The sequence below is a fragment of the Psammomys obesus genome, unplaced genomic scaffold (assembly GCF_907164565.1).
Source record: "Psammomys obesus unplaced genomic scaffold, mPsaObe1.curated_primary_1811, whole genome shotgun sequence".
Lineage (NCBI taxonomy): Eukaryota > Metazoa > Chordata > Mammalia > Rodentia > Muridae > Psammomys > Psammomys obesus.
Window position 1 is genome coordinate 78,767 of NW_026589732.1, and position 27,181 is coordinate 105,947.

The 27,181-nt window shown below is 43.6% G+C and overlaps 1 protein-coding gene across 1 annotated transcript; it reads left to right on the forward strand.

Moving 5' to 3' along the window:
- Positions 1-2,554: 2,554 nt before the first annotated feature.
- LOC129675316 (cytochrome P450 4A10-like) lies at positions 2,555-14,197 on the forward strand. The gene is made up of 12 exons (XM_055605355.1): positions 2,555-2,749; positions 6,435-6,576; positions 7,122-7,163; positions 8,088-8,215; positions 9,202-9,326; positions 9,675-9,853; positions 10,265-10,371; positions 10,457-10,647; positions 10,749-10,882; positions 12,023-12,087; positions 12,225-12,301; positions 14,029-14,197. The coding sequence occupies exons 1-12, from the start codon at positions 2,555-2,557 to the stop codon at positions 14,195-14,197; spliced, it is 1,554 nt and encodes a 517-aa protein (XP_055461330.1).
- Positions 14,198-27,181: the final 12,984 nt, after the last annotated feature.

The window sequence follows — 27,181 nt, forward strand, 5'->3', positions numbered from 1 at the left end:
GTTGTGGTTGTAAACATGTTGTTTTGGTCCCAGGTGTGGGATATGTGACGGATTCAGATGGTCCACAGCAGCAGACTGACTATTTGCCTCTCTCGGGCTCTGAGAGGAGCTCTTTGCCAGCTGTAGATAGTTTAAATCTGAGGACTCTGGAGAGAGAATAAATGCCAGAGCCCAGAGAGTGTGTAGTGAGAAAGGATAAGGCTGCTCCTGCTTCCTCCTGTGGCTCCAGTTGCTGTTGATGGAGTGATACAAGAAGTTGGAGATCTTCTGAAATGAGGATTGGACTGGCTTCAAGGAACCTGGTGACCCTAGCCAGCAGGAAGCAGCTAAGAGAACTGCACCCCCCTCTCCCACTAACCCTTTCTCTTACCTGTTGTCGAAGTGTTGGAAGGGATTGGGGTGGAATAGGGAGAAAAAGATAAAAGAAATATAAAAAAATGCATTTTTTAAAGTACACCAACGTGTGTGTGTGTGTGTGTGTGTGTGTGTGTGTGTATGCAAAATTAATAATTGAAGAAGGGGTAGAATAATAAATAGGCCATGAATTTGAGAGGTAATATTAAGGACTTAGAAATTAGAGAGATGGGAGTGAAAAGTGAATGTTATAAATATAATATTCGTGTATTAAATTCTTTAAAATCTTTAAATTAAAAAAAGGGTTTAGCTGGGTGTGTGGTACATGCCTTTAATCTCAGCACTTGGGAGACAGGAGGCAGGCATATCTCTCTGAGTTCAAGGCTAGCTTGGTCTATATAGTGAGTTCCAGTATAGCCAGGACTTTGTAGAGAGAACAAGTCTCAAACCCACCAAAAAAGGGGGTGGGGGTACGTAGTGCCATTGTGGCGTGATTGGAAGAATGAGCGCTCTTCTAGAGAGCTTGCTAGTTTTGTGTCAACTTCACATAAGCTAGAGTCATTTGGAAGAGGAAACCTCAACTGAGAAAGTTCTCACACCATATTGGCCTGTGTAAAAACCTGTGGTGTATTTTCTTAATTAGTGATTGACGTGGAGGAATCCTATTATGAGTGGTGCCTACTCTGGGCAGATGATCCTCACAAGACAGCAAGAACTAACAAAAAGCAAGAGGCAGCATTTCTTCACAACCTCTGCATCAGTTCTAACCTCCAGGTTTCTTTCCTGCTTGAATTCCTAACCTAATTTCCTTGGATAATGGATTACAACCTACAAGATGAAATAAACTCAAAGACTCAACATAGAAAGAAAATTTCAGACCAATCTCCCTTATGAACACTGATGCAAAAATACTCAATAAGATACTTGCAAGATTCAAGATAAGATTCAAGAACACATCAAACACATCATCCACCATGATCAAGTAGGCTTCACCCCAGGTATGCAGGGATGGTGTAGCATATAAAAATTCATCAATGTAATCTACCATATAAATAAACTGAAAGAAAGAAATCACATGATCATCTCATTAGATGCAGAAAAAGAGCCTTTGACGAAATCCAACACCCCTTCATGATAAAAGTCTTGGAGAGATCAGGGATACAAGGCCCATGCCTAAACATAATAAAGGCTATATACAGCAAGCCGATAGCCATCATCAAACTAAATGAAGAGAAACTCAAAGCAACCCCACTAAACTCAAGGAGAACACAAGGCTGCCCACTCTCTCCATATCTCTTCAATATAGTTCTAAAAGTTCTAACTAGAGCAATAAGGGAACTAAAGGAGATCAGAGGGATACAAATAGAAAGGAAGAAGTTAAAGTATCGCTATTCACAGGTGATATGATATTATACATGAATAACCCCAAAAAATCCACCAGGGAACTAACTCCTGCAGCTGATAAACTCCTTCAGCAAAGTGACTAGAAACAAGATTAATTTAAAAAAAAAAATCAGTAGCCTTCCTGTACACAAATGACAAATGGGCTAAGAAAGAAATTAGGAAAACTACACCCTTCACAATAGCCACAGATAATATAACTATCTAGGGGTAACTCACCAAAGAAGTCAAAGACCTGTATGACAAGAACTTCAAGTATCTGAAGAAAGAAATTGAAGACAGAAAGATCTTCCATGCTCATCGAAGATCTTTAACATTGTAAAAACAAAAATTTCTTATGTCATCTTGAACTCTTAATAACTTTCCTTGAGGAAAAAAAATCCCTCTGTCAAGGATTTTTTTTTTATTAATGAGAACATGGTAATACTAAAACTAGCTACGTATGCTGAACTTAATAAACTGGACTATGAGTTACTTAAATCCAAGATCTGTGACTATTTTTGTCACAAATGACCTTCTAGTTACCATCATTTTCAGCATACAGAAGGTGCTCATTAAATTTCTGGAAAAAAGGTGGGGAAGAAAAACAACAGCCTTGAGGTCATTAGCACTGTCTCACTATTTGCCAGTTAATCAACCCTGGACTCTGATTCAGGCTCTGATTCAGGTTGCTCTCATTCTTCTCCCAACCTATACACAGGCGGAGCATCTTTTTAAATCTTTTTAAATATGTGGGCAATATAAATAGGAGGGCTCAGTGTTCATGAAGGACAGTCTGTGATCTAGAAGCCACAGCATCATGAGTATCTCTGCACTGAGCCCCACCAGATTTCTGGAAAGCACCTCTGGGCTCCTCCAAGTGGCCTTTCTGGCTGGCCTGCTTCTGCTGCTGTTCAAGATAGCACACCACCACCTGTGCAGACAATGGCTGTTGGAAGAGCTCCATCAGTTCCCATCTCCACCCTCCCACTGGCTCTTTGGCCATTATTTAGAGGTATGAAGAAGTGGAACTGGGAAGGGGGTGAGCTGGGGCCTATGGATTATCTCTTTGAAGGTATAATCATGGAAAAACTGAGGCTACAGAAACTGAAGATGAACATATTCTTCCCAGGGTGCACAGTATTGATTCTTTTGCATGTTTTGCGGGGGGGTCTGATTCAAGGCCTCACATGTGCTAGTAAAGGCCTCTATCAGTGATACACATAGGAGACAAAGCCTATTGTCTAACAAGCCTGTGACCTCTGTAGAAACCTATCTTTACTATCAGCTTAAGCAAATCTCAGATAGTATGGAACTCTCTTCCTCATAAGAAGCCAGCTCTGCTGTTTCTAAATTCTGTTCCACAGTCCTTCCTTGCATCCATCTATCTTGTATCTTACTAGCCCTGCACTTCAAGGGCCGAGCTTAGTCTTTTGTGAGTCTCCTCTTAGGTTGGATCACCTCCAGTATTCCAACTGTTCTGAAAGAATCAGGCTTCTAGAGCTAGGCGTGGTGGCACAGGCCTGTAATCCCAGCTCTCAGGGAGGAAGAGGCTGGCAGATCTCTGTGAGTTTGAGACAACTCTGGACTACAAAGTGAGTTTAGGACAGCCAAGGCTACCCAGAAAACCCCTGTCTTGAAAAACCAAAAAAAAAAAAAAAAAAAAAAAATCAGGCTTTTCTTCTAGACAGTGCCATACTGAGTCACTCAATGCTATCCTCTCTGCCTAGTCCAGAGTCTGCCTTCGAACAAAAACAACATTGTGATGAAATCCTTGCCCTGTCTGTGGTGAGAATAGACAAGAAGTTCAGAACATGTCAAAACACAAGAAAAGTATTGATTCTTCTGTGATGGCTGCACAATTTTTGGAGGAATGACGAACTCATTTGAAATTTCCCCCCAAAATGGTGACTTAGGGCTGAAACCCTAACAATGATGTTCTTCAGTTAAATGACATTGACATCTGAGGGTTTCCCCCATTAAATAGGGTCTGTTTATCTCCCGGTTCTCCTAGCAGGAAGTCTGAATTATGAGCTCCTTGGAAGAACACTATCCACATCACTGGGCCATGTATCCCAGTGCCCAGCAGAGCCTCACACAAGCATGACATAACACAGGAAAGAGGGAGAGGACCCAGATGAGGGCTAGAGGGTCAGCTCAGAACCCCTGGCCTTCCATACCTCAAGGTGGGAATTCCAGAGCTAGACCACTGTTTTCTAGAAGGCCATGTTATGGTCAGCAGAGGGCAACCTACCCAAGAAGTGAACTATAAATATTGGCCATAGGGAAATGGCCAAAACCTAAAGGCAAAGTTTAATTGTATAAAAATGTTTTATTAATAACTTACAGATTCGTTCTTGATTTGAGACATTATGACCTATTTGTTGACAGAGTTGTTGCCAGCTAAATAATACTCTTTCTTGAGCTAGCAGTTGACAGAAGTAGCAGTTAAGACTTCACTAGTGACACTGCAGCTGTCCCAATGGTCACTGTAGAGAGACTCACTGGGGGCTAATTTCTATCTGTACGAATAGTAATTTGGCGACACTGAATGACCTCACAACTTCTGGTGATTTATGGCAACTGCTGCCCTAAATTCTAACCCTTGTCATGCTGTCATTACCTCTATTATTGCATAAGTTAAGAAGAACGATGAGTGACGTGTGTAACTAGGTAAAAACAATGGCAGTAATCTGGAACAGGAGTTGCAAGCAGCAGGCTGCCTTGCATGCTAAGATCAGAAAAGCAGCATGCTACTGTGCTAAAAAGCATCTTCCCTGGTGTTAGCAGGATCAAGCTGAAGGGATCACAGAGAATCAAATCGCGTACCTGAGTCAAGGGCACCCAGTGGACAGTCCCTACAGTGGACTAAAATACAGAGCAGTTTCAATGATGAGTGTGATGAGAGAATAAAAATCAGCGTAACTCAAGCAGGATGGCTCTCAGCTATTGTCAGGATAGACTAACCCACATTTAGCTCGCTAGAACACAAATTCAAGTTGCATTTGCTTCGCGGTGGCTCCTTGTTCCTCAGAAGGAAACTGACATAGGTAAGTGCTTACTGGTTATTAGTGAACCCATCTCTGCCATTCATTCATGTGTCCACCCACTCACTTCACAAGGAGCATTTCATCTATCTCTGCCAAGCTCAGCTTTCTTTCAGTTTCTCATGCCCTCCAACAGGTGAACCTCTGCAATCCCTGTTACATTCAAATGGACCAGGAGGACACAGGGACTAGCTTGTCACAATAAGACTCCGATAAATTTCATTATGCATGCCACACAGTCCTGACCTAAAAAAAAAAAAAAAAAAAAAAAAAGCATAGTTGTGAGGTGTCAGTACAACAAGAAAAGTAATGTTCTGGACATCGTGTGAGCCTGGACTGCCTTGGGGAAGGGAGTGTTGCTTGTGATTTGTGCCTTTGTTACTAATTTCTACAACAGGTTCTGCTGCACAGTACAGCCTCAGTCAATACCCGATGAACAGTTAAGTGATGTGCAGAAATAAAGGGCCCAACAACCTAGGGCTCTGTGTCTCTTCTCCACCCCTTCTGCACTGTGGCTGCTCTCTGTCGCCGACTTCTACAAGACTCCTCTGACTCCAGTCTTCTTTTATTCTTTCACATTTCTTGCAGTAGACCAAGATTGTATCTCTCTTGCCTCAAACATAGTGAAAACTCATTTACCCACTGGTTCCTCCCTTTGCGTATTCATTTCTATAAAAATAATGATCGCTGAGGACAATGCTGTATGTTTGGCTGAGAACCCAAAGATGACAGATTTAGGAGCTACATTTGCCACCCAAAACTAAAGACACTCAAGAGCTGTGGAACAGAGGGGATGAACACTGTGGGCTGCACAAGTTTGGATCTAATACCATCACAGGGACATAACATTTAGTGTCAGTGTCCTCATTCTTCAGGAAAACTAGATATACTAACAGTTCCTCTTCTCACACAGCATTGCCTGGGCATCACAGAACAGTATCGGTTTGATTGGGTTGCAGCACACACACACACAAAAAAGCCACTACCTGGGCTGATAAGACAACAGAAATGTGTTTCCTCTCATTGTGGAGTCTAGAAGCTTCTGGCTGTGGTTATGATGGGGGTGGTTTTTTATCTGGGCTCTAAAGATATTTCTGTTGCAGATCTGTCTCTTTGGTTTATAAACGGTCACCTTACATCACACCCATCCTCATGTATATTGCCGTGTCCAAAATTCCTCTCTTCCTAAGGACAGCATCATGGTGGGTTAGATCCTTTATCATAACCTCATTTTGCTTTGGTTGTCTCTATGAAGACCCTGTATCCTGGTAGTGTCGCATTCTGAGGTATTAAGAGTTAACATCTGAGCAGAACACAACTAACACAAGAATCTTAACACAAGTAGGTCTAAGAATAAGTTTTGCCCTATGGACTCCAGCTCTGGAAAGTGGTCAAGCAAAGCTGTAAGGGCACTTCAGAGAGAGATCTCTTACATGGCCCAACATGGAGTCATACTCTTACCTTCATGACATGTCCTGGGCAGATGCCATTAAGGCTAGACCATGACACAGTTCTCCACAAGCAGCCAGCTACTTGGCACTCTGTGGGCAGACCCAGCACCATGTCTCCATATCTGAAAACTTATCACTCGTACTTCAAGCTTGGACCTCAAGACAGTAGTGTTATTTGTCTTTTTTTTTTTCCTGGTGACAGTTCAAAGAGGACCAGGAGCTGCAATGGCATTTAAGATATGCAGAGAAATTCCCAGGTGCCTATGTCTATTGGATATGGGGGAGTAAAGCCTTCATCCAGATCTATGACCCTGACTACATGAAAGTGATTCTGGGAAGAGCAGGTGAGAGTGGATCCCACAAGGTGAATTCATCTTCTCCCAAGCACGTGTTTAAAATCTGATAAACACCAAGATGTTAAAATATGTGAAGCATCGATCTTATTCTTTCCCACTGCTCAAGCCACAGCTCAGCTCAAGATCAATAATACTCACTAAATACGGAACGATTCTAACAGTTGTCTGGCTTGAATTTTTACTTTTTTTCCTTAGTTACAGTTGCCTGTAATATAAATTGAGTTTGAAACCTCTAATTCATAAGACTATGCCACAATACACAATAGAAGCCACACAGTTTGGTCCTTTCTCTGATACTGAGAACATGATTGATATGTTTAAGCACTTCTGAACAGTGCTGGCTGTTCATCATCTGGGATATGATGATTGCCTTTCTGAATCCAACTGACTGTACCAAGGGAACTAAAGGGGTAGTTTGTAGTGGGAGAGGACAAGGGACAGTCTGCCAATAGAGATTCACCAAGAACCACGGCCTTAACCACAGATGCCTTATTTGGCCAATGCCAATTTCCCATCAAGTTCCTTTCTTTCAGACCCAAAGGCTGACATCTACAGACTCTTGATCCCTTGGATTGGTATGTATCTTTAGCCAGGACTCTGGTCACTCCCCAGTTAGGTTTTCTGGGTGCTAACATCTTCCTATTGTATTCCTTTCTTCTCCCTCCGAACCCTTACTTTTATTATTTTTATTTTATGGGTAAATGCACGTTCCTGGTGCCTGGAGAGCATAGAAAGGGTCATAGGATGCCCTGTAACTGGAGTTACAGAGAGTTATGAGCCACCATGTGGTGCTGGGAATTGAACCTGGGTTTTCTGGGAGAAGAGTCAGTGCTCTTAACCAGTCAGCCACCTTCTAGGCCTTCCTCTTAATGCTGTCTGGTGCTGATGCTGTGTTCCTTCTCTGCATCCCGTCTTCATTATCTCTGAACATTCTCAGCCCTGCTTTTATTTGTACTCCTTCTTACCCTGCCTTCAACTCCGTTAAAAACATTTTGTAACTAGCATAAACAGTATTAGATTTTGTCATGGAGTTTTTAAACAAAATTACTTCCTGGTAATTCCACTCTCTCCCACTTCTCCCCATCCCCAGCCCTCCTTTAACCCTCCAGTCTCCCTGTAGCCTTTTTCCACTCTCCTGTCACGTGGGCCATGTTGCCCTCTCCTCTTTTCCTTGATTTCTCTTGTCCCCTCCCATTGTTTCCCTTCTAGTTTCATAACCTGTGTAGACCGTTGCCCCCACCTACATGCACATGCAAACACTATGAACTAGAATCTGCATCTGAGACCCCGTCAGCTTCACGCACATCTGTCCTGATCTCATCAGATGTATTAGCCCAATCCTGAGTACTGTTACTCTTTGCTATTCCTGTTCAGGATTTTCTTCTTACTCCATTATTCTACCTCAGGACCTCCACTATCTGTCTCTCCCAGATTGTCCTAATTTTTTCTTTTGGTCCCATTAACCCCTGGGTTCACACACCCAACCAATTCTTGCCCAGGACATAGTTTGTTCTTTTTGAACGGGCATAAGTGGTTCCAGCATCGTCCGATATTGACCCCGGCTTTCCACTTTAACATCCTGAAGGCCTCTGTGGGGACCATGGCAGACTCTGTGCAAGTGATGCTGGTGAGTCTTTCTCTCTCTCTCTCTCTCTCTCTCTCTCTCTCTTTCTCCTTCTCTCTCTCTTTCACACATACACACATACATAAATACACACAGACCAACATACTCAGATCTTATTTTTTTATGTAAAGAGTCAAAAGACACAAATATGTGGAGCCACACTCTGAAACCATTACTGTGAAAATAAATTCTTCAAAACTGCGAGACAGAAATGACTCTGGCAAGTTTTCCCATATCTAAGAGACCATCATGGGAGATACAAACCCACTTCCCACATCTAAGCTTCAACACAGTGGACAACAACACTCAGTTCCCATAGATATCAGGGTGGCTTTCCCTTGCTGGCTAGTCAGTGGTGGTTTCAATGGCAGGATAGTCATCCAAGGCTGTCATTTAATCCTTCTCGGTCTTAGGATCTACTACTTCTTTTCTGACTAGAGGGACTAGACTGTGGAATAGAAGCCAGAACTTCATTCTCGTGGGCAAAGCTGCTGAACTCTCCCTTCCCACATGAAACTTCATTTCTGAACCCTCAGTGCTTCATTCTCATCTGACTTTAATGAATGAAGAGGAAGTGACATTGGGGAAGGCCCCGTTTAGAAATGCATATGCTGTTCCCTTTGTCTTTCATTTCCCAAACATATTTTATGTTCATATTTGAAAACTGGTAAGTTTTTCAAGTCTAATTTATCTTTATGAGCACTGAGGGTGAGCTGAGACATGGTCAAAAGCTTAAAGGTCGTAACCAATTTCCAAAATCAAAATACTGTCAGATGATAGATATTTAGAGACATACTCAATTTAGTAATGGACTCTCTGAGAAATAGACTTCAAAGTACAATTTTTTTTTCATTTTTAATTTGGTAGGAGGTGTCGCTTGCTCATACACAGAGCTAAGTATCTGGAGATGGAGAGAAGGAAACTGGTGTGTAATTTGCACAGGACCTCTGAGGGGGGAATGAGAAAAACATATCGCACTCCCAACACAGGACAGATGGGAGCAGCTCGCTTGCCAAGACACCTCTCTAGAGATCTTTCACCACATCTCGTTGATGATGCTGGACACCATCATGAAGTGTGCCTTCAGTTACCAGGGCAGTGTGCAGCTGGACAGGTCAGTGAGCACTCTGCAAGCACAGGGACCTTATTCTCACCCACTGATGGGGCCTCACCTGAGAGACATGAAAAGCAAGATTATGACCCAAGGCCCTGGCAAGTTCTAACTAAAAACCAGATCCCAAACTGCCTTAGCCATGTACCCCATTCATAGGGCTGTAACGCAGAATGAATGTGCACTAGCACGGCAAACGCCTGGCTGTGTTTGTCACCATCAAAGGGCCCAGAATTCACAAGGCTATAGCACAGAATGAATAAGTACCTCGGTGCTACTTATTCAACTTTCCTAGATGGAATCCTTAATGAAACTCAGCTCTATTTCTGAGTCAGGCCTCTGCATCACCAGCCTGTTTTATATCCTCTCCTTCACGGATTCTCATGCGTACCTCCAAGCTGTTAGTGACCTGGGCACCCTAATACCTTCCCGTATGAAGAACGCCTTCCTCCAGAACGACATTATCTACAATCTGACTTCTGACAGCCAAAGGACCAAACGTGCCTATCGGGTTGCCCATGAACATACAGGTTTTGTTTTCTCCTTTATATATCTCCTTTAACAGGTCAGCCTAAATGAACTGGTCGTGACTTCTCAGGTCTGCCCATTGCCTCTAGTGGACACACGCATCCTAGGAATTTCCCTAGTACAAGTGATGGTAGCAGAGATGGTAGGGTGTCTGGAGGCCTGGGAGTGCTTTCCCTGCTACTGTTTAAGCAATGTTGTTTGATGCTCATTGTAGCAACTCAAGCAGAGGCTGCATGAGCCCTGGTCCAGAGGGGAAGACTAAACATCCTTCAGATGGTATTGTATGCTCAACATTCCTCTCTCCACTCATTTCCTGGAGTCTACAGAGAACTCAGTTTGGGAGGGGAGGATCATAGGGCTTCTGTGGGTTGCTGTAGTTCTCACTCCTGTCTCTTAACATTTTCGTGGCACAGACCAAGTGATCAAGCTGAGAAAGGCTCAGCTGCAGGGCGAGGAATCACTGGAGGAGCTCAAAGGAAAGAAGCAATTGGATTTCCTGGACATCCTTCTGTTTTCCAGAGTGAGTGAGTAGGGCCGAGGCCTGAGACATTTCCCAGGATTAGACTAAGTGACAAAGACTTCTCTCTCACCTGTGGACTCCCCAGACAGAAGATGGGAACAGCTTGTCTGACAAAGAGCTGCGAGCTGAGGTAGACTCACTCATGTTTGGGGGTCAGGACACACCAGCCAGTGGTGTCTCCTGGGTCTTCCATGCTTTGGCCACACATCCTGAGCACCAGCAGAGATGCAGAGAGGAGCTTCAGAGCCTTCTAGGGGATGGAGCACCCATCACATGGTGAGTGAGAGGGCAAGGGAAAGGGAAACACCGCCATCTGCTAAAGGGAGTCCCTGGTTCTTTCCAGCTCGGCTTGCTCTTCATGTCGGGCCTCATTTCAGGGAGCACCTGGACAAGATGCCCTATACCACCATGTGCATCAAGGGGGCCCTGAGGCTCTACCCAACAGTACCAGTTGTGGGCAGAGAGCTTAGCACGCCTGTTACCTTCCCAGATGGGCGCTCCTTACCCAAAGGTATGAGCTCCCACCTTCAATGACTTAAGCTTTCTCTGGGGACAAGGGAAAATCAGGAGTTTATGTGTGCTTCAGGAGTGCTGAATTCATTCCGTTTTCTTCTCCTTGCAAGTAAATCTGTGCATACTTCATGGGAAAATGACGTGTAGATTTGCATTTAATTAGAATAGAATTATCAATCTCCAACAATTTGAAATTCACTTTTATGACAATAAGTCCCTTTATTTGGATTCCATAATTTTTTTTTTCCTGTAAGATATGATGGGTCACTCTTTACTTATTTATTTTCTTAATGTGTCTAGGTATTTTTCCTGCATGCTACATAGGTGTAGCACATGTTTGTAGTGCCACTGAAGGCCAGGACAAGGTGTTTGGTATTCCGGAACTGCTCTCAGCTGCCTGCCGTGTGGATGCAGAAAACTGAACCCAGGCCCTCTGAAAGAGTGCCCTCTTAACCACTGAGCCATCTTTTTATGTCCTTCATGATGTTTAGCGTCCAACCTCCTGCACTGGCCCCTGATAGCACAAAGCAGACACTTCTTTCTTAGCGGCACACTCTTCAAGGCATTCTTCACAGTGGCTAGACTGTGTGGGGTGGCTGCACTGCCCTGCATTCCTCAGAAAACATATTTGTTTACACCGTGATGACTCGAATCTCAGCGTCTTTCCTGTGTGGATTCAACACCCGTGTAACACCTGGAAGTGAGTCCGTGACTAGCGTATAAAAGTCTCACTTCCTGAAAGTAAAAAAGTTGGAGAGATGATGAGATAGAGGTGAGGGTGATGTGGTTCTTTAAATGGGTTACTGCAAAGGAAGGGACGAGAAAGAAAGTTCTGTGCTGTGAATTATAGATGGTCTGGTATCCTCAGACTGTTGGTAGAAACCAGAGCTGATGGTGTGTTCTCCAACGCATGGAAGGCGTTTGATAAATGTGAGTGGTCACTTACAGTGACTTCACAATGGGCCTTCAGAACTCTCCTACATTTCATTCTACAATCATCATCATTTTCTCTTCAATTTCCCCACAAGATCATGTTGATCAAAGCTATGATTTATGGAACCAGGTCTTTCATGTATACAAGGACTCTGCTGTCCATCAGAGCAGGCATTCATTCCATGCATTTTTTTCTGCCCTACAGGTGTCACAGTTCTGCTCAACTTTTATGCCCTGCACCTCGACCCAAAAGTGTGGCCAAATCCAGAGGTAGGCATTGCTGGAGTAGAGGGAAACACCCCAGGTCTGGCGCCTCTTCCCAGTTTCTCCTAAGAATTCTGCCCCCTCAGGGGTTAAGAGCCAGGGTGTGGCTATTGCCTGTTTTGTCCTCAGCATTCTCTCTGCAGGTGTTCGATCCTTCCCGGTTTGCAAGGGATTCTGTGAGACACAGCCATGCTTACCTGCCCTTCTCAGGAGGATCAAGGTGAGGCATTCGGTGTAGGTGGTGGGGTAGAGGTGAATCCTCAGTCACATACCTGAAGAATGTGATCCCCATGTTTATCTGTGTCAGAGTCAGGTAGGCTTTTGTTTGCTGCTGTTGGCAAAGAAGCCTGTTGAGGATGTGGGTGTATGCAAAAGGAAGGTAGGATTTCAGAGCACTCTGGGGAATGTTAACAAAGTATCCTTCTTGTTGAGGGCCAGTTAGTTTCAGGGTCAGCAGATTCCCTCACCTCAGTGTATTCTGGTATGTTCTTCCCCATTAAAAAGAGGGCTAATAGGAGTTTAATTTAGGTACTGCGCCTTTTCAATTGCCAGGACTCAGTCTCCACGCCTTCTTGACCCGGCCCAGCATCCTTCCTGAGTAGTTCTTTAATATTAAAATACTGCAGCATATAATTACTTTGCAAGGATTTGCTTTCCAGATGTTTGCTATATGCAGCTGTTAAGACTAATGTTTGGAAAGCCACAGTGATGCTTCTAAGAAAGTCTTTGAACAATGTGCATCATGTCACATGCCAGCTCTCCCTTGAGCAGAATCTTCAACTATCTGTTAATATCCATACCCCGTTTACAAGTTTCCTGGCTATCAAAACTTGACAGGGAAAGTAAGATCGATATATATTGAAATTGCACTTAAAGATTATATGCTTTAAACACACACACACACACACATCATGTGAAAGTAAACTGGGTATGATGGAAAAATATCTGAAACATAGCAAAACCTTTGAAAAGTTCTGGGGAAGTGGTAAGGTCTAAACTAGGCTGAAGGATTTGAAGCAACTACAGCATAATTCAGCATAGAATGAAGAATTCCATGTGGCATACAAATCTCCAGAATCTTAAAAATATTAGTAGAAGGCAGTTTTGTTAGAATGATGATGAGCATCCTTAAAATGCTGGACCAACCTCCCCAGAACAAGCTTTAAACAAATTGCCACCTTTTGACTGTTCCCAGTATTGGGTTCAAGGCAGGGCCAGGTCCTTTCTTCCAGCTATCGGTGGAAATTAGGTTGCTAAGAATAAAGGTCAATAAAGTACAGAGAGGTCAGTGCCTAGGAAAAGTAAAATTCACTCTTACTGCATCTTGGATGCCTTACTTTCTCTGTTTAATGCAAACACAAAGGGACAATTTCCCTGCCCTCTAAGTTCTGTCCTAAGAGTGGGACCCAGAGAAATGGGTCCTCATCTGACTCAATGATACCACATTTGTGTTACTCAGAATCAGACTTGAAGCACACATAGAATTTCCTCATGTCCTCTCACCTCTGTAGCTCACTGGACAGTTTGTGGAATAGTGCTCATTCTTAACACTCTCCTATGCCCTGACTCATGTGCCCTTGAAGCACACATAGAATTTCCTCATGTCCTCTCATCTCTGTAGCTCACTGGACAGTTTGGGGAATAGTGCTCATTCTTAACACTCTCCTATGCCCTGACTTGTGTGCCCTTGAATAAAGGACTTGTAGCATGCCTGAGTTAAAAGAGAGACAGTTGACAGATCAGGAAGGCCATCGGCTAGCCTCTAGAACATGCAGGCAAAGGACTAGGGGAAGACGTGAGTCTCATCACTGAGGGGAGCCAGATGGGGAAGCAGCTTGAAGATGTCCTGGCTAAAGTCTCTGTCCAGTTCTGCACAGAGACATGAGACTGTCCTGTTGTTGATGCTGTTGTGTTTGGTTTGGTTTTTATTGGCTCTTTCTTACCCAGGAACTGCATTGGGAAGCAATTTGCCATGAATGAGCTTAAGGTGGCTGTGGCCTTGACCCTGCTCCGCTTTGAACTACTGCCAGATCCCACCAGGATTCCCAACCCTGTTAACCAACTTGTACTGAAGGGCAAGAATGGGATCCACCTGCATCTTAGGAAGCTCCAGTAGTCCTCCAGGGGAAAAATAGCAGGATCTTGGTGCCAGCTGCACGCCATCTTGTCTCCTGTCATACTCCTGGTCCCTGCCTGTCTTTCTTCTGCCTACTTCTACCAGCCCACCTGCCTTTCTCCCTATCTGTCTGCTGAAGAGCCATCAGCCGTCCTGTTCCTCTACCTCTTTCTCTGCCACATCCCTCTAGGCTCCCCATTAGTTCATCTGTCCGTCTGTGTTCCACCTTCCTATATGTTTGACTGTCCTGATGATGGCCCACCTGCTCTCTACCTGACTTTCCCTTTCTTCCTATGTCGCTCTGCCTGTGTGGACCTCCTACTTTGCTGTCATGAACACATGTTCATGGCTTGAACAACACGGATTTATACTTACACTTGTGTGGGGCAGGTATGGCAGATGCTTTCCCCGAGGGAAAGCCAAGTCTCCCAGAAGCTCTCAGGGAGAATCCCTTTCTCTAATTTCTCAGCTTCTGGAAGCTGCCTCATGATACCCAGTGAGTAGTAAATCCCACCATAGTTTCAAGAGTCATCTCTTAGAACTGGCATAAACTAATTATAGACACTATCCACAGCATAGCTTGTTGTGGATGTAAACAAGTTTTTGTTTTAATCCCAGGTGTGGGATGTGTGATGATTCAGATCGTCCGCAGCAGGAAACTATTTGCCTCATGCGGGCTCTGAAAGGAGCTCTTTTTGGCTGCAGAGAGATTAATCCTGAGGAGTCTGGAAAGAGAATAAATGCCAGATCCCAGAGAGTGTTGGAGAGTTCCAAGAGAGAACAAGGCTGCTGCTGCTTCCTCCCTGCGGCTTCTGTTGCTGTGGATGCAGTGAGACTAGAAGTTGGGGATCTCCTGAGTCAAGGACTGGACTGAGTCCAAGGAACCCGGGGACTCTAACAGAAATCAGCTAATAGAACGACACCCCCTCTCTCACTAACCTTTTCCATCTCCTACCTGGTGTTGGGTGTTGGAAGGGATTGGGGTGGAGTAGGGAGAAAAAGATATTGAAAATGTAAAGGAAAGACTTTTTAAAAAGTATGCCAACAAAAGCTGGACCATTTACATGAATAAAGAGTTAAATCAGCCCGGACAGTCTGAACTTAAAAGTAAAAATGGCATCCTATGTTTCTCTAGCTGGTGTGGATCACCCCCTTGAACCTACTTAAATAAAATTAAGTAAAAATTAAAATATTTTAATGTTTTTAATTTAAAAGTAAAAAATTAAAATAAAGTAAGACCTGCTGAAAATAAAATTAAGATCTGCTGTATATCCAAACCATCCAGAGATGACAGTCAACCTTCAGAAGGATAAGGAAGACACACCTCTTCCAACTGTTCTATGTAGTATTGAAACTACATGACTAGGAGCTAAAGATGTGGCTCAGAGGTTAAGAGCATGGCTGCTCTCCCAAAGGTTCTGAGTTCAGTTCCCAGCAACCACATGGTGGCTCACAACCATCTACAATGAGGTTTAGTGCCCTTTTCTGTCATGCAGACATACATGCAGGCAGAACATTGTATCCATAATAAACAAATAAATCTTTTCATATTTTTATTAATTACAGTTTATTCACTTTGTAGCCCAGCTGTAGCCCCCTCCTTCATTCCCTCCCAATCCCACCCTCCCTCCCTCTTCTTCTCCTATGTCCCTCCCCCAGTCCACTGTTAGGAGAGGCCTCCTCCCCTTCCCTCTGACCCTAGCCTATCAGGTCCCTTTGGGACTGGCTGCAATATCTTCCTCTGTGGACTGGTAAGGCTGTTCCCCCGTCAGGTGGAGGTAATCAAAGAGCCAGCCACTGAGCTCATGTCAGAGACAGCCCCTGTTCCCATTACTAGGGAACCCTCTTGGATACTAAGCTGCCATGGGCTACATCTGTGCAGGGGTTCTAGGTTATCTCTATGCACAGTCCTTGGTTGGAGTATTGGAGTATCAGTCTCACAAAAGACCCCTGTGACCAGATTTTTTTGCTATTGTTGCTCTCCTTATGGAGCTCCTGTCCCCACTAGGTCTTTCTATCTCCCCCTTCTTTCATAAGATTCCCGGCACGCTACCCAAAGTTTGGCTATGAGTCTCAGCATATGTTTTGATACCCTGCAGGGGAGAGTCTTTCAGAGGTCCTCAGTGGTAGGCTCCTGTCCTGTTCCCTGTTTTCTCCCTCTTCTGATGTTCATTCTGTTTGCCTTTCTGAATGAAGATTGAGCATCTTACCCAGGGTCCTCCTTCTTGCTTAGCTTCTTTAGGTGTACAGATTTTAGTATGATTATCCTATATTATAGGTCTAACATCCACTTATAAGTGAGTATATACCATGTGTGTCTTTCTGCTTCTGGGATACCTCACCCAGGATGATCTTTTCTAGATCCCACCATTTGCCTGCAAATTTCATGATTTTCTTGTTTTTGATTGCTGAGTAGTATTTCCATTGTATAAATGTACCACAATTTCTGTATCCATTCCTCAACTGAAGGACATCTGGGTTCTTTCCAGCTTCTGGCTATTACAAACAAATCTAAAAAAAAAAAAAAAGTCCAACATTTACCCCAGAGAAGCACTAAAGATGACAGGTTCACTATTCTTCATAGTCTGTGACTTTTACACTGTACTATAATCAAAGTGACTTGAAAGCAAATATGGACGTGCACACATACACATAGCTCTGAATAAGATGCCTCCATCAAATGCCTCCCCTCAGAGCTCAGGGAACCCAGAAGAAGAGGAAGCAGAAGGAATGGGGGAGACAGAGGGGATGGAGGGCACCAGAACAAGGCCCTCTGAAGCAAATGAGCAAAGCTCATATCAACACACACAGACTGAAGCAGCAATCACAGGGCTTACAGCAATCTGCACCAGGTTCTTTGCATATGTACTATGATTTCCAGTTTAGTACTTTATGGGACCCTTGAATGTAAATGAGTGGGTGCTGATTCTCATGACTTCTCTTGAGGCTCATTTATTTTTTCTGTTGGTGTGGCTTGTCCAACTTTGATTAGATGGTTTTCATTTTATCTTGTTATAATTTTATTGTGGAAAGGCAGGAAGAAAGGAAAGAAAGAAAGAAGGGAAGGAAGGAAGGAAAGAAAGAAATAAAGGGCAGCAGAAGCACCACAGGTTGACCAGCTCTGTTGCCATCCCAGCCCAGATCCAACACTTTGAGTTGGTCCACCAACATCTACTCCATCTTCAAGCTGCTGGAGCACGTGGAGCAGAGGTCCTGCAGAACCAGATGGCATCACTGAATAGGGCCAGTCCTAAGTCTGCTGGCTGGAGCGAGCTACTGCTGCTGCTTGCCCTGCTGGGAGACAGGGGTGGGAGGCAGAGTGTGGCTAGTGGTGCTGTCTGCCAGCTACGAGCACAAAGGTAAAGCCCAGTGAGCCTCAGGGAGGCTGGCATCAAGGGTAGGGAGGTGTGCAGCAGCCTGGAACTTACACAGAACTGCCTCCAGGTGCCCTGCCTAGCTGCAAGATCACCCTGACTCTGGGCAACAGAATCCCAGTGACGGTCCAGTATTTGTGTTGCATCAGAAGCCAAAAAATCTGAGCCAGACCAACAACTCATTGCAATGAATATTTACATGTTTAGTTTTAGTCTCAGTGATCTGTCAATTCACCAATCCAGAGGTGTGTTGAAGTCTCCTATTATTAATGTGTGGGGTTCAATGTGTGATTGAAGCTTTAGTAATGTTTCTTTTACAAATGTGGGTGCCCTTGCATTTGAAGCATGTATGTTCAGAACTGAGATATCATCTTGGTTGATTTTTCTTTTGATGAGTATGAATTGCCCTTCCCCACCTTTTTTGATTAATTTTTATTGAAATTCTATTTTATTAGACAGTAGAATAGCTACTCCTACTTGTTTCTTATGTCCATTTGCTTGGAAAACCTTTTTTCCAGCCCTTTATTCTGAGGTAATGTCTACCATCATTGCTGAGGTGTGTTTCTTGTATGCAAGAGAATTATGGGTCCTGTTCATGCATCCATTCTGTTAGCCTGGGTCTTTTTATTGGGGAGTTGAGGTCATTGATGCTTAGAGATATTAGTGACCAGGTGCTGCTACTTACTGGTGTTTTGATGTTGGTGGTGGTAGAGTTTGTGTTCATGATCCCTTTCTTTTGGTTTTGCAGCTGTGGGGTTATTTGTTTCCTGTGCTTTCCTGGGTGTAGTTACTCTCCTTGGGTTGGAATTTTCCTTCTAATGTCTTCTGCATGGCTGAGTTTGTGCCTAGGTACTGATTAAACTTGGTTTTGTCATGGAATATCTTGCTTTCTCCATCTACACTGATTGGAAATTTTGCTGGGTATAGTAGTCAAGACATCTGTGCTCTCTTAGTGTCTCCATGACCTCTGACCAGGCTATTCTGGCTTTCAAAGTCTCTGTTGAGAAGTCAGGTGTAATTCTGATAGGTCTGCCTTTACATGTGACTGGCTCAGCTTGAGACTCATGCCATGAGTGTGTTTACTCCTGACACTGCCTGGAGCTCCAGGAATCAGAGTCTGGATAGCACAGACACCTGCAAAAAATGTCAATGAAATTATTCTTACGATAGATATTCTGTTATACTTGTAGATAGGTCCCCACTTGAGCCTTCCTTGCTTCTCATCATTGTCATCAGAGAGGGTTCATCCAGCAGCTGATGGAAACAGGTGCAGATTCCCACAGCCAAACATTAGGTGGAGCTCGGGGAATCCTGCAAAAGACAGGAGGAAGGATTGTAGGAGCTGGAGGCGACAAGGGACACCACCAGGAAACCCTCAGAATCAACTAACTTGGGCTCATAGGAACTCACAGAGACGAAACTGACAATGAAGGAGCCTGCAAGGGTCTGATTTAAGTCCTCTACGTCCTTGTTACGGTTGTGTAATTCAGTCTTCCTGTAGAACTCCTGGCAGAGGGAGTGTGGACTGTCTCTGACTCTTTTGCTTGCTTTTGGGAGCTTTTTTTCTTGCCCGGGGACTCCTCATACAGCCTTAACGTGAGGGGAAGTGCCTAGTCTTATGGCAACTTGTGATACCATGTTTGATTGATATACCTGGGAAACTTACTCTTTTCTGAAGGAAAATGAAAGAAAAGTGGATGGATGGGGAGGGGGCACTGGGAGGAGGAGAGATATAGGGAAAGCTGTGATGTAAAATATGTGGGGGGAGAAAAAAAACTTGGGTTCATAAACTTGTGTGCTAGTAATTCGAGTCACAGAGGACGACCAAAGAAAAACACTTGAGATGCGATGAAACTTTGAAGGAACAGGGGTATCAACCTCAAGGCAATGAACCCCACCCAACCTTTCAGAAGCATACTTATTGACTGTTACACAAACGCTATTTTTAGAGTGAACCAAGTTCCTCAGACATAGCTGCTGATCTGACCTATGTTTCTTGGAAGGACATGTCACCTCTGCAATCTCCAGTCTTTACCGTGCACTCTTCGAAGTACTCAATAGTGTAGGACTTCCTGTTTTACCAAGAGTGCTTTGTGACTAAGACCATGCAAAGGCCATAACACTCCTTCAGAAAAACAACTCTATAAACCACAAGCAACAATCACTATTTCTTACAACAATTTCTTCAAAGCCTAAGGACATTTAAAACCAATCACTTCATTCTGATGTTTATATAAGATACAATGACTCTACTAAATTTCCCATTAAAGTGGTGTAACTGCTCAGGGTTCATCTGGATGCTCTAAACACTCCAAGCCAGGTACAAATTTTTTGCCCCCCAAATTTACACTGAAGTTTACACACAAGTACTCAACTAAGCAAAAAATTTATTCAATCCCAAAAATAAGTATTTTTCAAGAGTTACCAACAGCTCACTATATTTTTTTCACAATGAACTATTTCATTCAGCTTTTACTCTGTATCAAAATTTACCAGTTCCTAATTGGATCCCAGCATCACCGTGGCTACAACTAATGCATCTGAAAGTGGTTTCCATTTCCCCAATGTTCCTGGTACAACAATACTGGTCTGCTGCATCTTTCCAGATCTTTTCCCCAACTCCACTCTTGGCCTGATTGTTTGCATTCGGGCCCTGTGGTTACAAGTGAATGTGAATTTAGCTTTCTTGTTTGTATGACTGATTGCACAAAACCTTCATGGAGCAGATTTGGAACCTGTCATTGCCTCAACAGTTTGGTTACCAGGGGCAATAAATTTACAATTTGTCTGAGTTCAATGGCTGGAAATCCATACAACTGAATAGAAACTATCATGACTGATACACTCTGGCCTGTCTGAATGAGTTGCACCTCAGTCATACTTCCTGATATCTTCCAGGAAAATAAATCACTCTTTCAGTTGATGAATTTGTGGTTCATTCTATTAATTTTGCTACATTTATTTGCTCTCTTAGTTGCAGTGTCTTGTTGGTACTTTGAGTTTGACATTATTGCATTTTTAGTAAGTAATTTCCTTGAGGAAGCTCAGGGTTTAGCTTATATGATCGAGTTGCGTTAGAGATAAAATCATGGATATCAGTGTACCTACTCAAGAGTGGGTCATAGGAGAAAACAACAAAAATGAGAAACTATTTTGGTGTGGGAAGGAATGTCACAACCTGGGAACTTGCAGAATTGGTGATGTAAAAAGATGCTTTAAAAACACAAATATTGGGCTGGAGAAATGGCTCAGTGGTTAAGAGCACTGCCTGCTCTTCCAAAGGACCCAGGTTTAATTCCCAGCACCCATATGGCAGCTCACAGCTGTCTGTAACTTCAGTTCCAGGGATTCTAATACCTTTGTACCAATGCACAGAAAATAAAATTAAATAAATTGTTTTTAAAAAAAAAAACACAAATATTGAAGGTTTTATAATATCTGAAAAAAATTCAGTTTTCAAAAATCTGAATAATCCTGAGTGAATGGAAGAAGAGATTCCTGAGTAAACGATTTTATTGTACTTTTGTTATATTTTCAGTCTTTCAACGGCCTTATTGTAGCAGGCCTTGAGAATTGCCAGTGCCGTCACTATGATCTGGATACTGCTGGCAAAGCAAGGATCTGTGGAAGCTGTGGTTTGTGCTGTTCACATCCCACAGGGAAACACAGACGGCCCTGATCATGACTACCCGTGAACACACTCCAGATGTGGAGGAGAGGTTATCAAGTCTCAGCTGAACTAAAGAGCCATGCTGCGCGTTAAGTTGCATAAATCTCATAGCGCGCCGGGAAAGGGGTAGCCTTTTACAGTTTCCCTCTTTCACAGTCTCTGCAAACGTAGCTCTCTTACGCGTAGGTGTTGCCAAGTTTCTACTGATCATTGTTCAGGGCAGCAAAGTTACGCTGAAAGAGGCCTATATAGCGTACTACAATTTAAAGGGTTAAAAGCACTTCAGAATCACGTTGTAAAACCTGATATAGTATAAGCACCTCATGCAAGAAACTTCTTTATGTACACTGCACATTTTAACAAATTTAAAAGGTGGAGCCAAAGCAACAGTGTTAGGAACAAAAGAAGTTAATTTAAAAACCAAAAGAATGAAAAATTGTAAAACGACAGTCTCCTGCTTCACCTCTCTTCGCTTAGCATCCCTTCCCCTACAAACAAACACCTTTCGCCAGTTCTACACTCAATTCTTTTAAATATATGGTAATCTTGTTTCTCCTCCATGGATTTATGTGCATCTCTCATGCAAAGGTTTTCTTCTATACCCTTACTCTCTTTCATCTCACCAGTCCAGGAAATATGTGTATTGACGATATTATGCTACAGATATAAACACAAGGAAGTTGATAAACATTTTAATCAGGTCCTCACACACATTATAATTCATTCGTGCTGTTCTCCTGCAAAGGCCCTACACATGTGTTGTTTCCCATATATACAATTTGGTAAGAAATATCTATGTCTCTGAAAACTCTTGTTTACAAAGAGAAACTTTATTTTTAACCTTTGCTGACATGAATCCATAATCCAAATGAAACAAATTATTCATTGTTTCCCACAGAGAATAGTTTAATTTGCCTTTTGCCTTTTTTCCTTTTTTCTCAGTAACATTATTTGTTTGTTTGTTCGTTTGTTTACTTTGATTTTCTGAGACAAGGTCTCTACATAGCCCTGGCTGTACTGTCCTATGTCTCACTACACAGACCAGTGTCTTAGTTAGGGTTGCTGCTACTGTGAAGAGACACCATGATCACAATAATTCCTACAAAGGAAAACGTTTCACTAGGACTGGCTTACAGTTCAGAGAGCACTATCAACATGGCAAGAAGCACGACAGTACACAGGCAGACACGGTTTAGAAAAGGAGCCAAGAGTGCTCCGCCCGCAACAGCAGGCAGCAGGAACAGAGAGAGGAGGGGCATTGTAAACCTCAAACTCCACACCCACTGACACACTTGCTCCAACAAAACTACACCTACTTTAATAGGCCATACTTCCTAATAGTGCCGCTCCCAATGGGCCTATGTGGGTGGGGACATTTTCTTTTTTTTTTTTTTAATTTTTATTATTTTAATATTAGTTACAGTTTGCTAACTTTGTATCCCTGCTGTATCCCACTCCCTCTTTCCCTCCCAACCCCACCCTCCATCCCTCATCCCCTCCCTGCCTCTTTCCAAGTCCACTAAAAGGGGAGGACCTCCTCCCCTTCCATCTGATACTGGTTTATCAGGTGTCTTCAGGACTGGCTGCAAAGTCCTCCTCTGTGGCCTAACAGGGCTGCTCCTCCCTGGGGGAGGAGGGAGTCAAAGAGCCTGCCATCGAGTTCATGTCAGAAACAGTCCCTGTTCCCCTTATTAGGGTACCCACTTGAATACTGAGCTACCAAGGACTACATCTGAGCAGGGCCTCTAGGTTGCATCCATACATGGTCCTTGTTTGGAGAAAGTTTCATAAAAGACCCCTGTGCCCAGATACATTTGGTCCTTGTGGAACTCCTGTCCTCTCCAGGTCATATTAACCCCCCCCCCTTTTTTTTTTTTTTTTTTTTTGATTCCCTGCACTCTGCCGAAGGTTTGGTTATGAGTCTTAATATCTGCTTTGATACACTGCTAGGTAGAGTCTTTCAGAGGCCCTCTGCGGTAGGCTCCTGTCCCGTTACTTGTTTCATTGAAACCACCACAACCAGGCTGGCCTCAAACTCAGAGAGATCTGCCTGCCTCTGCCTCCTGATTGCTGGGCTTAAGGGTGTGCATTACCATCTCCGGTCTTCTGGCATTTCTTATTAACACCTCTCAGGACATTGAGCAGATTTCAAAATGAACTCTGTATCCACAAAGCTAGTTGTTTTGTTGTTGTTGTTATTTTTTAAATTCTGTTCCATTTATTAGAGGATCTGAGAGTGGTGATTGATGCCTATGATCTTCAGCTAACGCTGGAGAATCGCCCTCAGAGGAAGGCCAGCCTGGGCTAAGTTCATACTGAGTTCTAGGCCAGCCTGAACTACAGGAAAAAAAATTATCTCAAAAAATTAATTAAAATTTACTACAGGAAATACAGCATAAATTTTAGGGAGCAGCAATTTAAATCCCATTTGCATTTTGCTTTCTTTAGTCATATAGGATTTTTTGAGGAATCTTCTTGTCAATGGAAACTTTGAATGAAATTTAAAAAGTGACATGTAAAATGAGTATACAGCAGATCAGCTTCCCCCAGCAGGCAACATGACCATTTCCCATCCTTTCCCAGGGATCAGCGCCCCCCCCCCCCGCCCGCCACCTTCCCAATAGGAGATACCCTCATCCCAACCTTCCCCAGCAGGAGACAGCATATCTGTTCTCTCCTATAGGCCTGTGTTAGCCATCTTGAACACTGCACTTTCCGACTCTTACTCCAGACACAGCAGACTTCTTAACAGCTGATCACAGTTGCCTGCACTGCTGATAAGCTTTTAAAATTCCACAGAAGCACATTAGTGTCTTTTGTATTTCTTCAGTGAATTAGAACAAGATTCCACCAGAGTTCCCATTTTTAGACAGTTACAAAGGAGTCACCAAATGATAAGGAAAAAAAATCTTAGAGAATTCATCTTTAAATTGCCATCAAATGAGAGAAAAGCGAAAGGGAGGGGTTCATTCCATTTCATGCAGCAATAATCTCTTTCATAATATAAAATAAAACACCAGTTAAGCATGTTGATGATACCAGCATTTAAGAGACAGAGGCAGGTGAATCTCTGTGACATTAAGGCCAGCCTGGTTTACATGGTGAGTTCAAGGATAGCCAGAGATGTATAATTAGACATGGTCTCAAGAAAATAAAAATTAAATGAGTAAGTAAACACTGAGTGCAGATATTAGCCAATGAAAAGCAGAAAAGCAATGTCTGCTAAAGACTTCTCACAAAAGTAACTATTTTCAGTTGACAATATTTAATGTTGTAAGAAACAAGTAAATTTGGGGTTTGACACTTAAATGAGCCTGCTTCCTTGAAGGACTTGAAATCATTTAAAACAAGACATTATAATGAAGTGATCTATCAAAAGAATTTCTTTCTATCAATGGAATTAAAATTAAAAAAATAAAACTGGTATTTAAAATTTTTAAGAAAACAAGTCTTCCTGCAGAAATGCTGGGAGGCCAGGCTCTGCCCCATAATAGCTGTTAGGGTTGCTATACAGAATGTCCCCTCCATCAGCTGTGTTTTGAATCTTGATCTCTGGCTCTCCTGGCGCTATTTTGAAGGCTGGCTGGTCTTTAGGAGGTGAGAGCTGGCTGTTGGAAGTATACCACTAGAGACAGGTCTTTCAAGATTACACATGCTCTGGTTCCTGTCTAGTTCTCTCTTCTTCCTGTTGCACAGTATGTGAACAAGCCTCCTCAGCCCCTGCCTACTACCATGAGCTCCATCTTCTCTGTTGCGATGCTGGTGTGTGCCCTCTGAAACTATGAGAAAATCAAATCCTCGCTTCAGTTGTTTCTGTAAGGTATTTTGTCACAATGAGAAAGAAATTATTAATATGCTACAGGGCACAGTCCCGGCGAACCTTGACAAGGGCTACATAACTCCACAGACAAGATTTAGTCCATTAGGAGAATCAGGGCCTTGCACAAAATGAAATGACAGTCCCTCCTTTCGTGACACTATCAACTGCCCTGTATAAAGAATTCCTCGGAATACTTGGAAAGACCAAGAGCCAGAGTTCTTGAGGAGAGTAGAGCCCTGCTAAGCTGGAAAAGTGGAACAAAACAGTTTGTGCTGAATCTTTAAAATGGTTTCTGTTTGGTTTTTTGAGACAGGGATTCTCTGTGTAACCCTGGTTTTCCTGGGCTCACTTTGTAGAGCAAGCTGGCCTCTGCCTCCCCCGAATTCTAGGAACATAAGCATGTGTCACCACACCCAATAATCAAGAGACTCTTATGTGGAAGCTTTAAAGGAAAAAACCCTACAGATTTCTACATTGAAATAGATCTATTTTAACCCTTTGTTTCAAGTACCACAGGACAGCCTAGATAGAGGATTGTTTCTTCTGTGCTGGACATGAACCTTGCCATCTTAAAGAAAAAGCAGCTATGGGGACCTCGTGAGAACTTAACAAGATTGAGACCGCTAACATTGCCTGGAAAGAGGTGGAACTGGACCAGGAGACACGGTTAGACCTTCATGAGATCCTCACGAAAGCCCTCCCATCCCCAAGTTTCTATAAGAGGTGGACAACTGCCTGGAATGGGATGCTTTAGTTGTACACTTTACTCTAGGTGAGAATCTGCCACGGCATCACTGCTGGTGGGTTGCTTAAAAGACTTCCTGCTAGTATAGCTGCTTATGATTCCTGCAGGTTTCTATAATCAGCCCCAGTAAACTCACCGGTTCACTAAGCGGAAGGTGTACAGAATTCTTCCTTGGGTCTGCTGATGCCCTCTCAATCTGAGGTACATAGACTCTTTTTTTTTTTTAATTTTATTTACTTACTTACTTTTATTTACTTTACATTCCAAGATGTCACCGCCCTCCTCTCCTTCTAGTCCTTCTTTTCCCCTTCTCTTCTCTCCCCCCCCCCCCCCCCCTCCTGACCCTCCTCTCCCCCTCCCCTCCCCCCCCCCCCCCCCAGAAAAGAGGAACCCGCTACACCCATGTCAACCTTCTCCAACACATCAAGTCACATCAGGACTGAGCCTATCTTCAACCCCTGAGGCCCTGCCACAGGGAAGTCATACAAAAGCAGTCAACAGAGTCCATGTTAGATACAGCCCTCCAGTCACTTGCCAAGAGCCCATATGAAGACCAAGCTGCCCAGAGGCTACATGCGTGCAGGGGCCCTACGTCCAGACCATGCATGCTCCTCAGTTGATGCCTCAGTCTCTGAAAAACCCCATGAGACTGGGTTACTCTGTTGGTCTTCTTGTGAGGTTCCTGTCCCCTCCAGATCCTTCCATCTTTTCCCCAGCACTTTCACAGGACCCCCAAAGTTCCACCCCATGCTTAGCTGCAAGTCCTAGCATCTGTCTAGTTCCACTGCTGGCTGGAGCCTCCCGAAAGACCGTCAAATTAGGCTCCTGTCTCAAGCATAACAGAGTATCATTATTAGTGTCAGGGGATCTCTACCGTGGGGAGGTCTCAGGTTAAGCCAGTTATTGGTTGGACTTTCCGTCCCTCTATCTTTGTTCCTTCATTATCCCAGCACTTCTTGTAGGCAAGTAATTTTTAGATCACAGATTTTGTCAGTGGGTTGTTGATCCCCCCCTCCTACTAGTCCTGCCTGGCAAGGAGGTGGTCACTTCAGTCTTCATGTCCCCCCTGTTAGGAGTCTCAGATTGAGTCACACCCATGTCCTCCCAGGAGCCTACCCTGTGGCAGGCCTCCAGCTTGACAAAGAGCTGCCCCCCCCCACCGAGTTTCCCTTCTTGTTCCCAGCCCTCTCACCTCCTACCCCTGTTCTTCCCACATCTGATTCCCACCCTCATCTCCCTCCCCATTCCATCACCTGCCCAGTTCCCTCTCTTCATCCACTTCTGCTGTCTATTTTATTTTCCCTTCCGACATTCCAGCACCCTCCCGTGGGCCCTCCTTGTTACCTAGCTTCGTTGGGTCTGTCGATTGTAGTAC

Excerpts from the sequence above, each read along its gene's own strand:
- LOC129675316 (XM_055605355.1), top strand. The coding sequence starts at position 2,555 with ATGAGTATCTCTGCACTGAGCCCCACCAGATTTCTGGAAAGCACCTCT. Across the intron at positions 2,750-6,434 it reads TCTTTGGCCATTATTTAGAG|TTCAAAGAGGACCAGGAGCT; the intron begins GTATGAAGAAGT and ends TCCTGGTGACAG. Across the intron at positions 10,648-10,748 it reads GATGGAGCACCCATCACATG|GGAGCACCTGGACAAGATGC; the intron begins GTGAGTGAGAGG and ends GCCTCATTTCAG.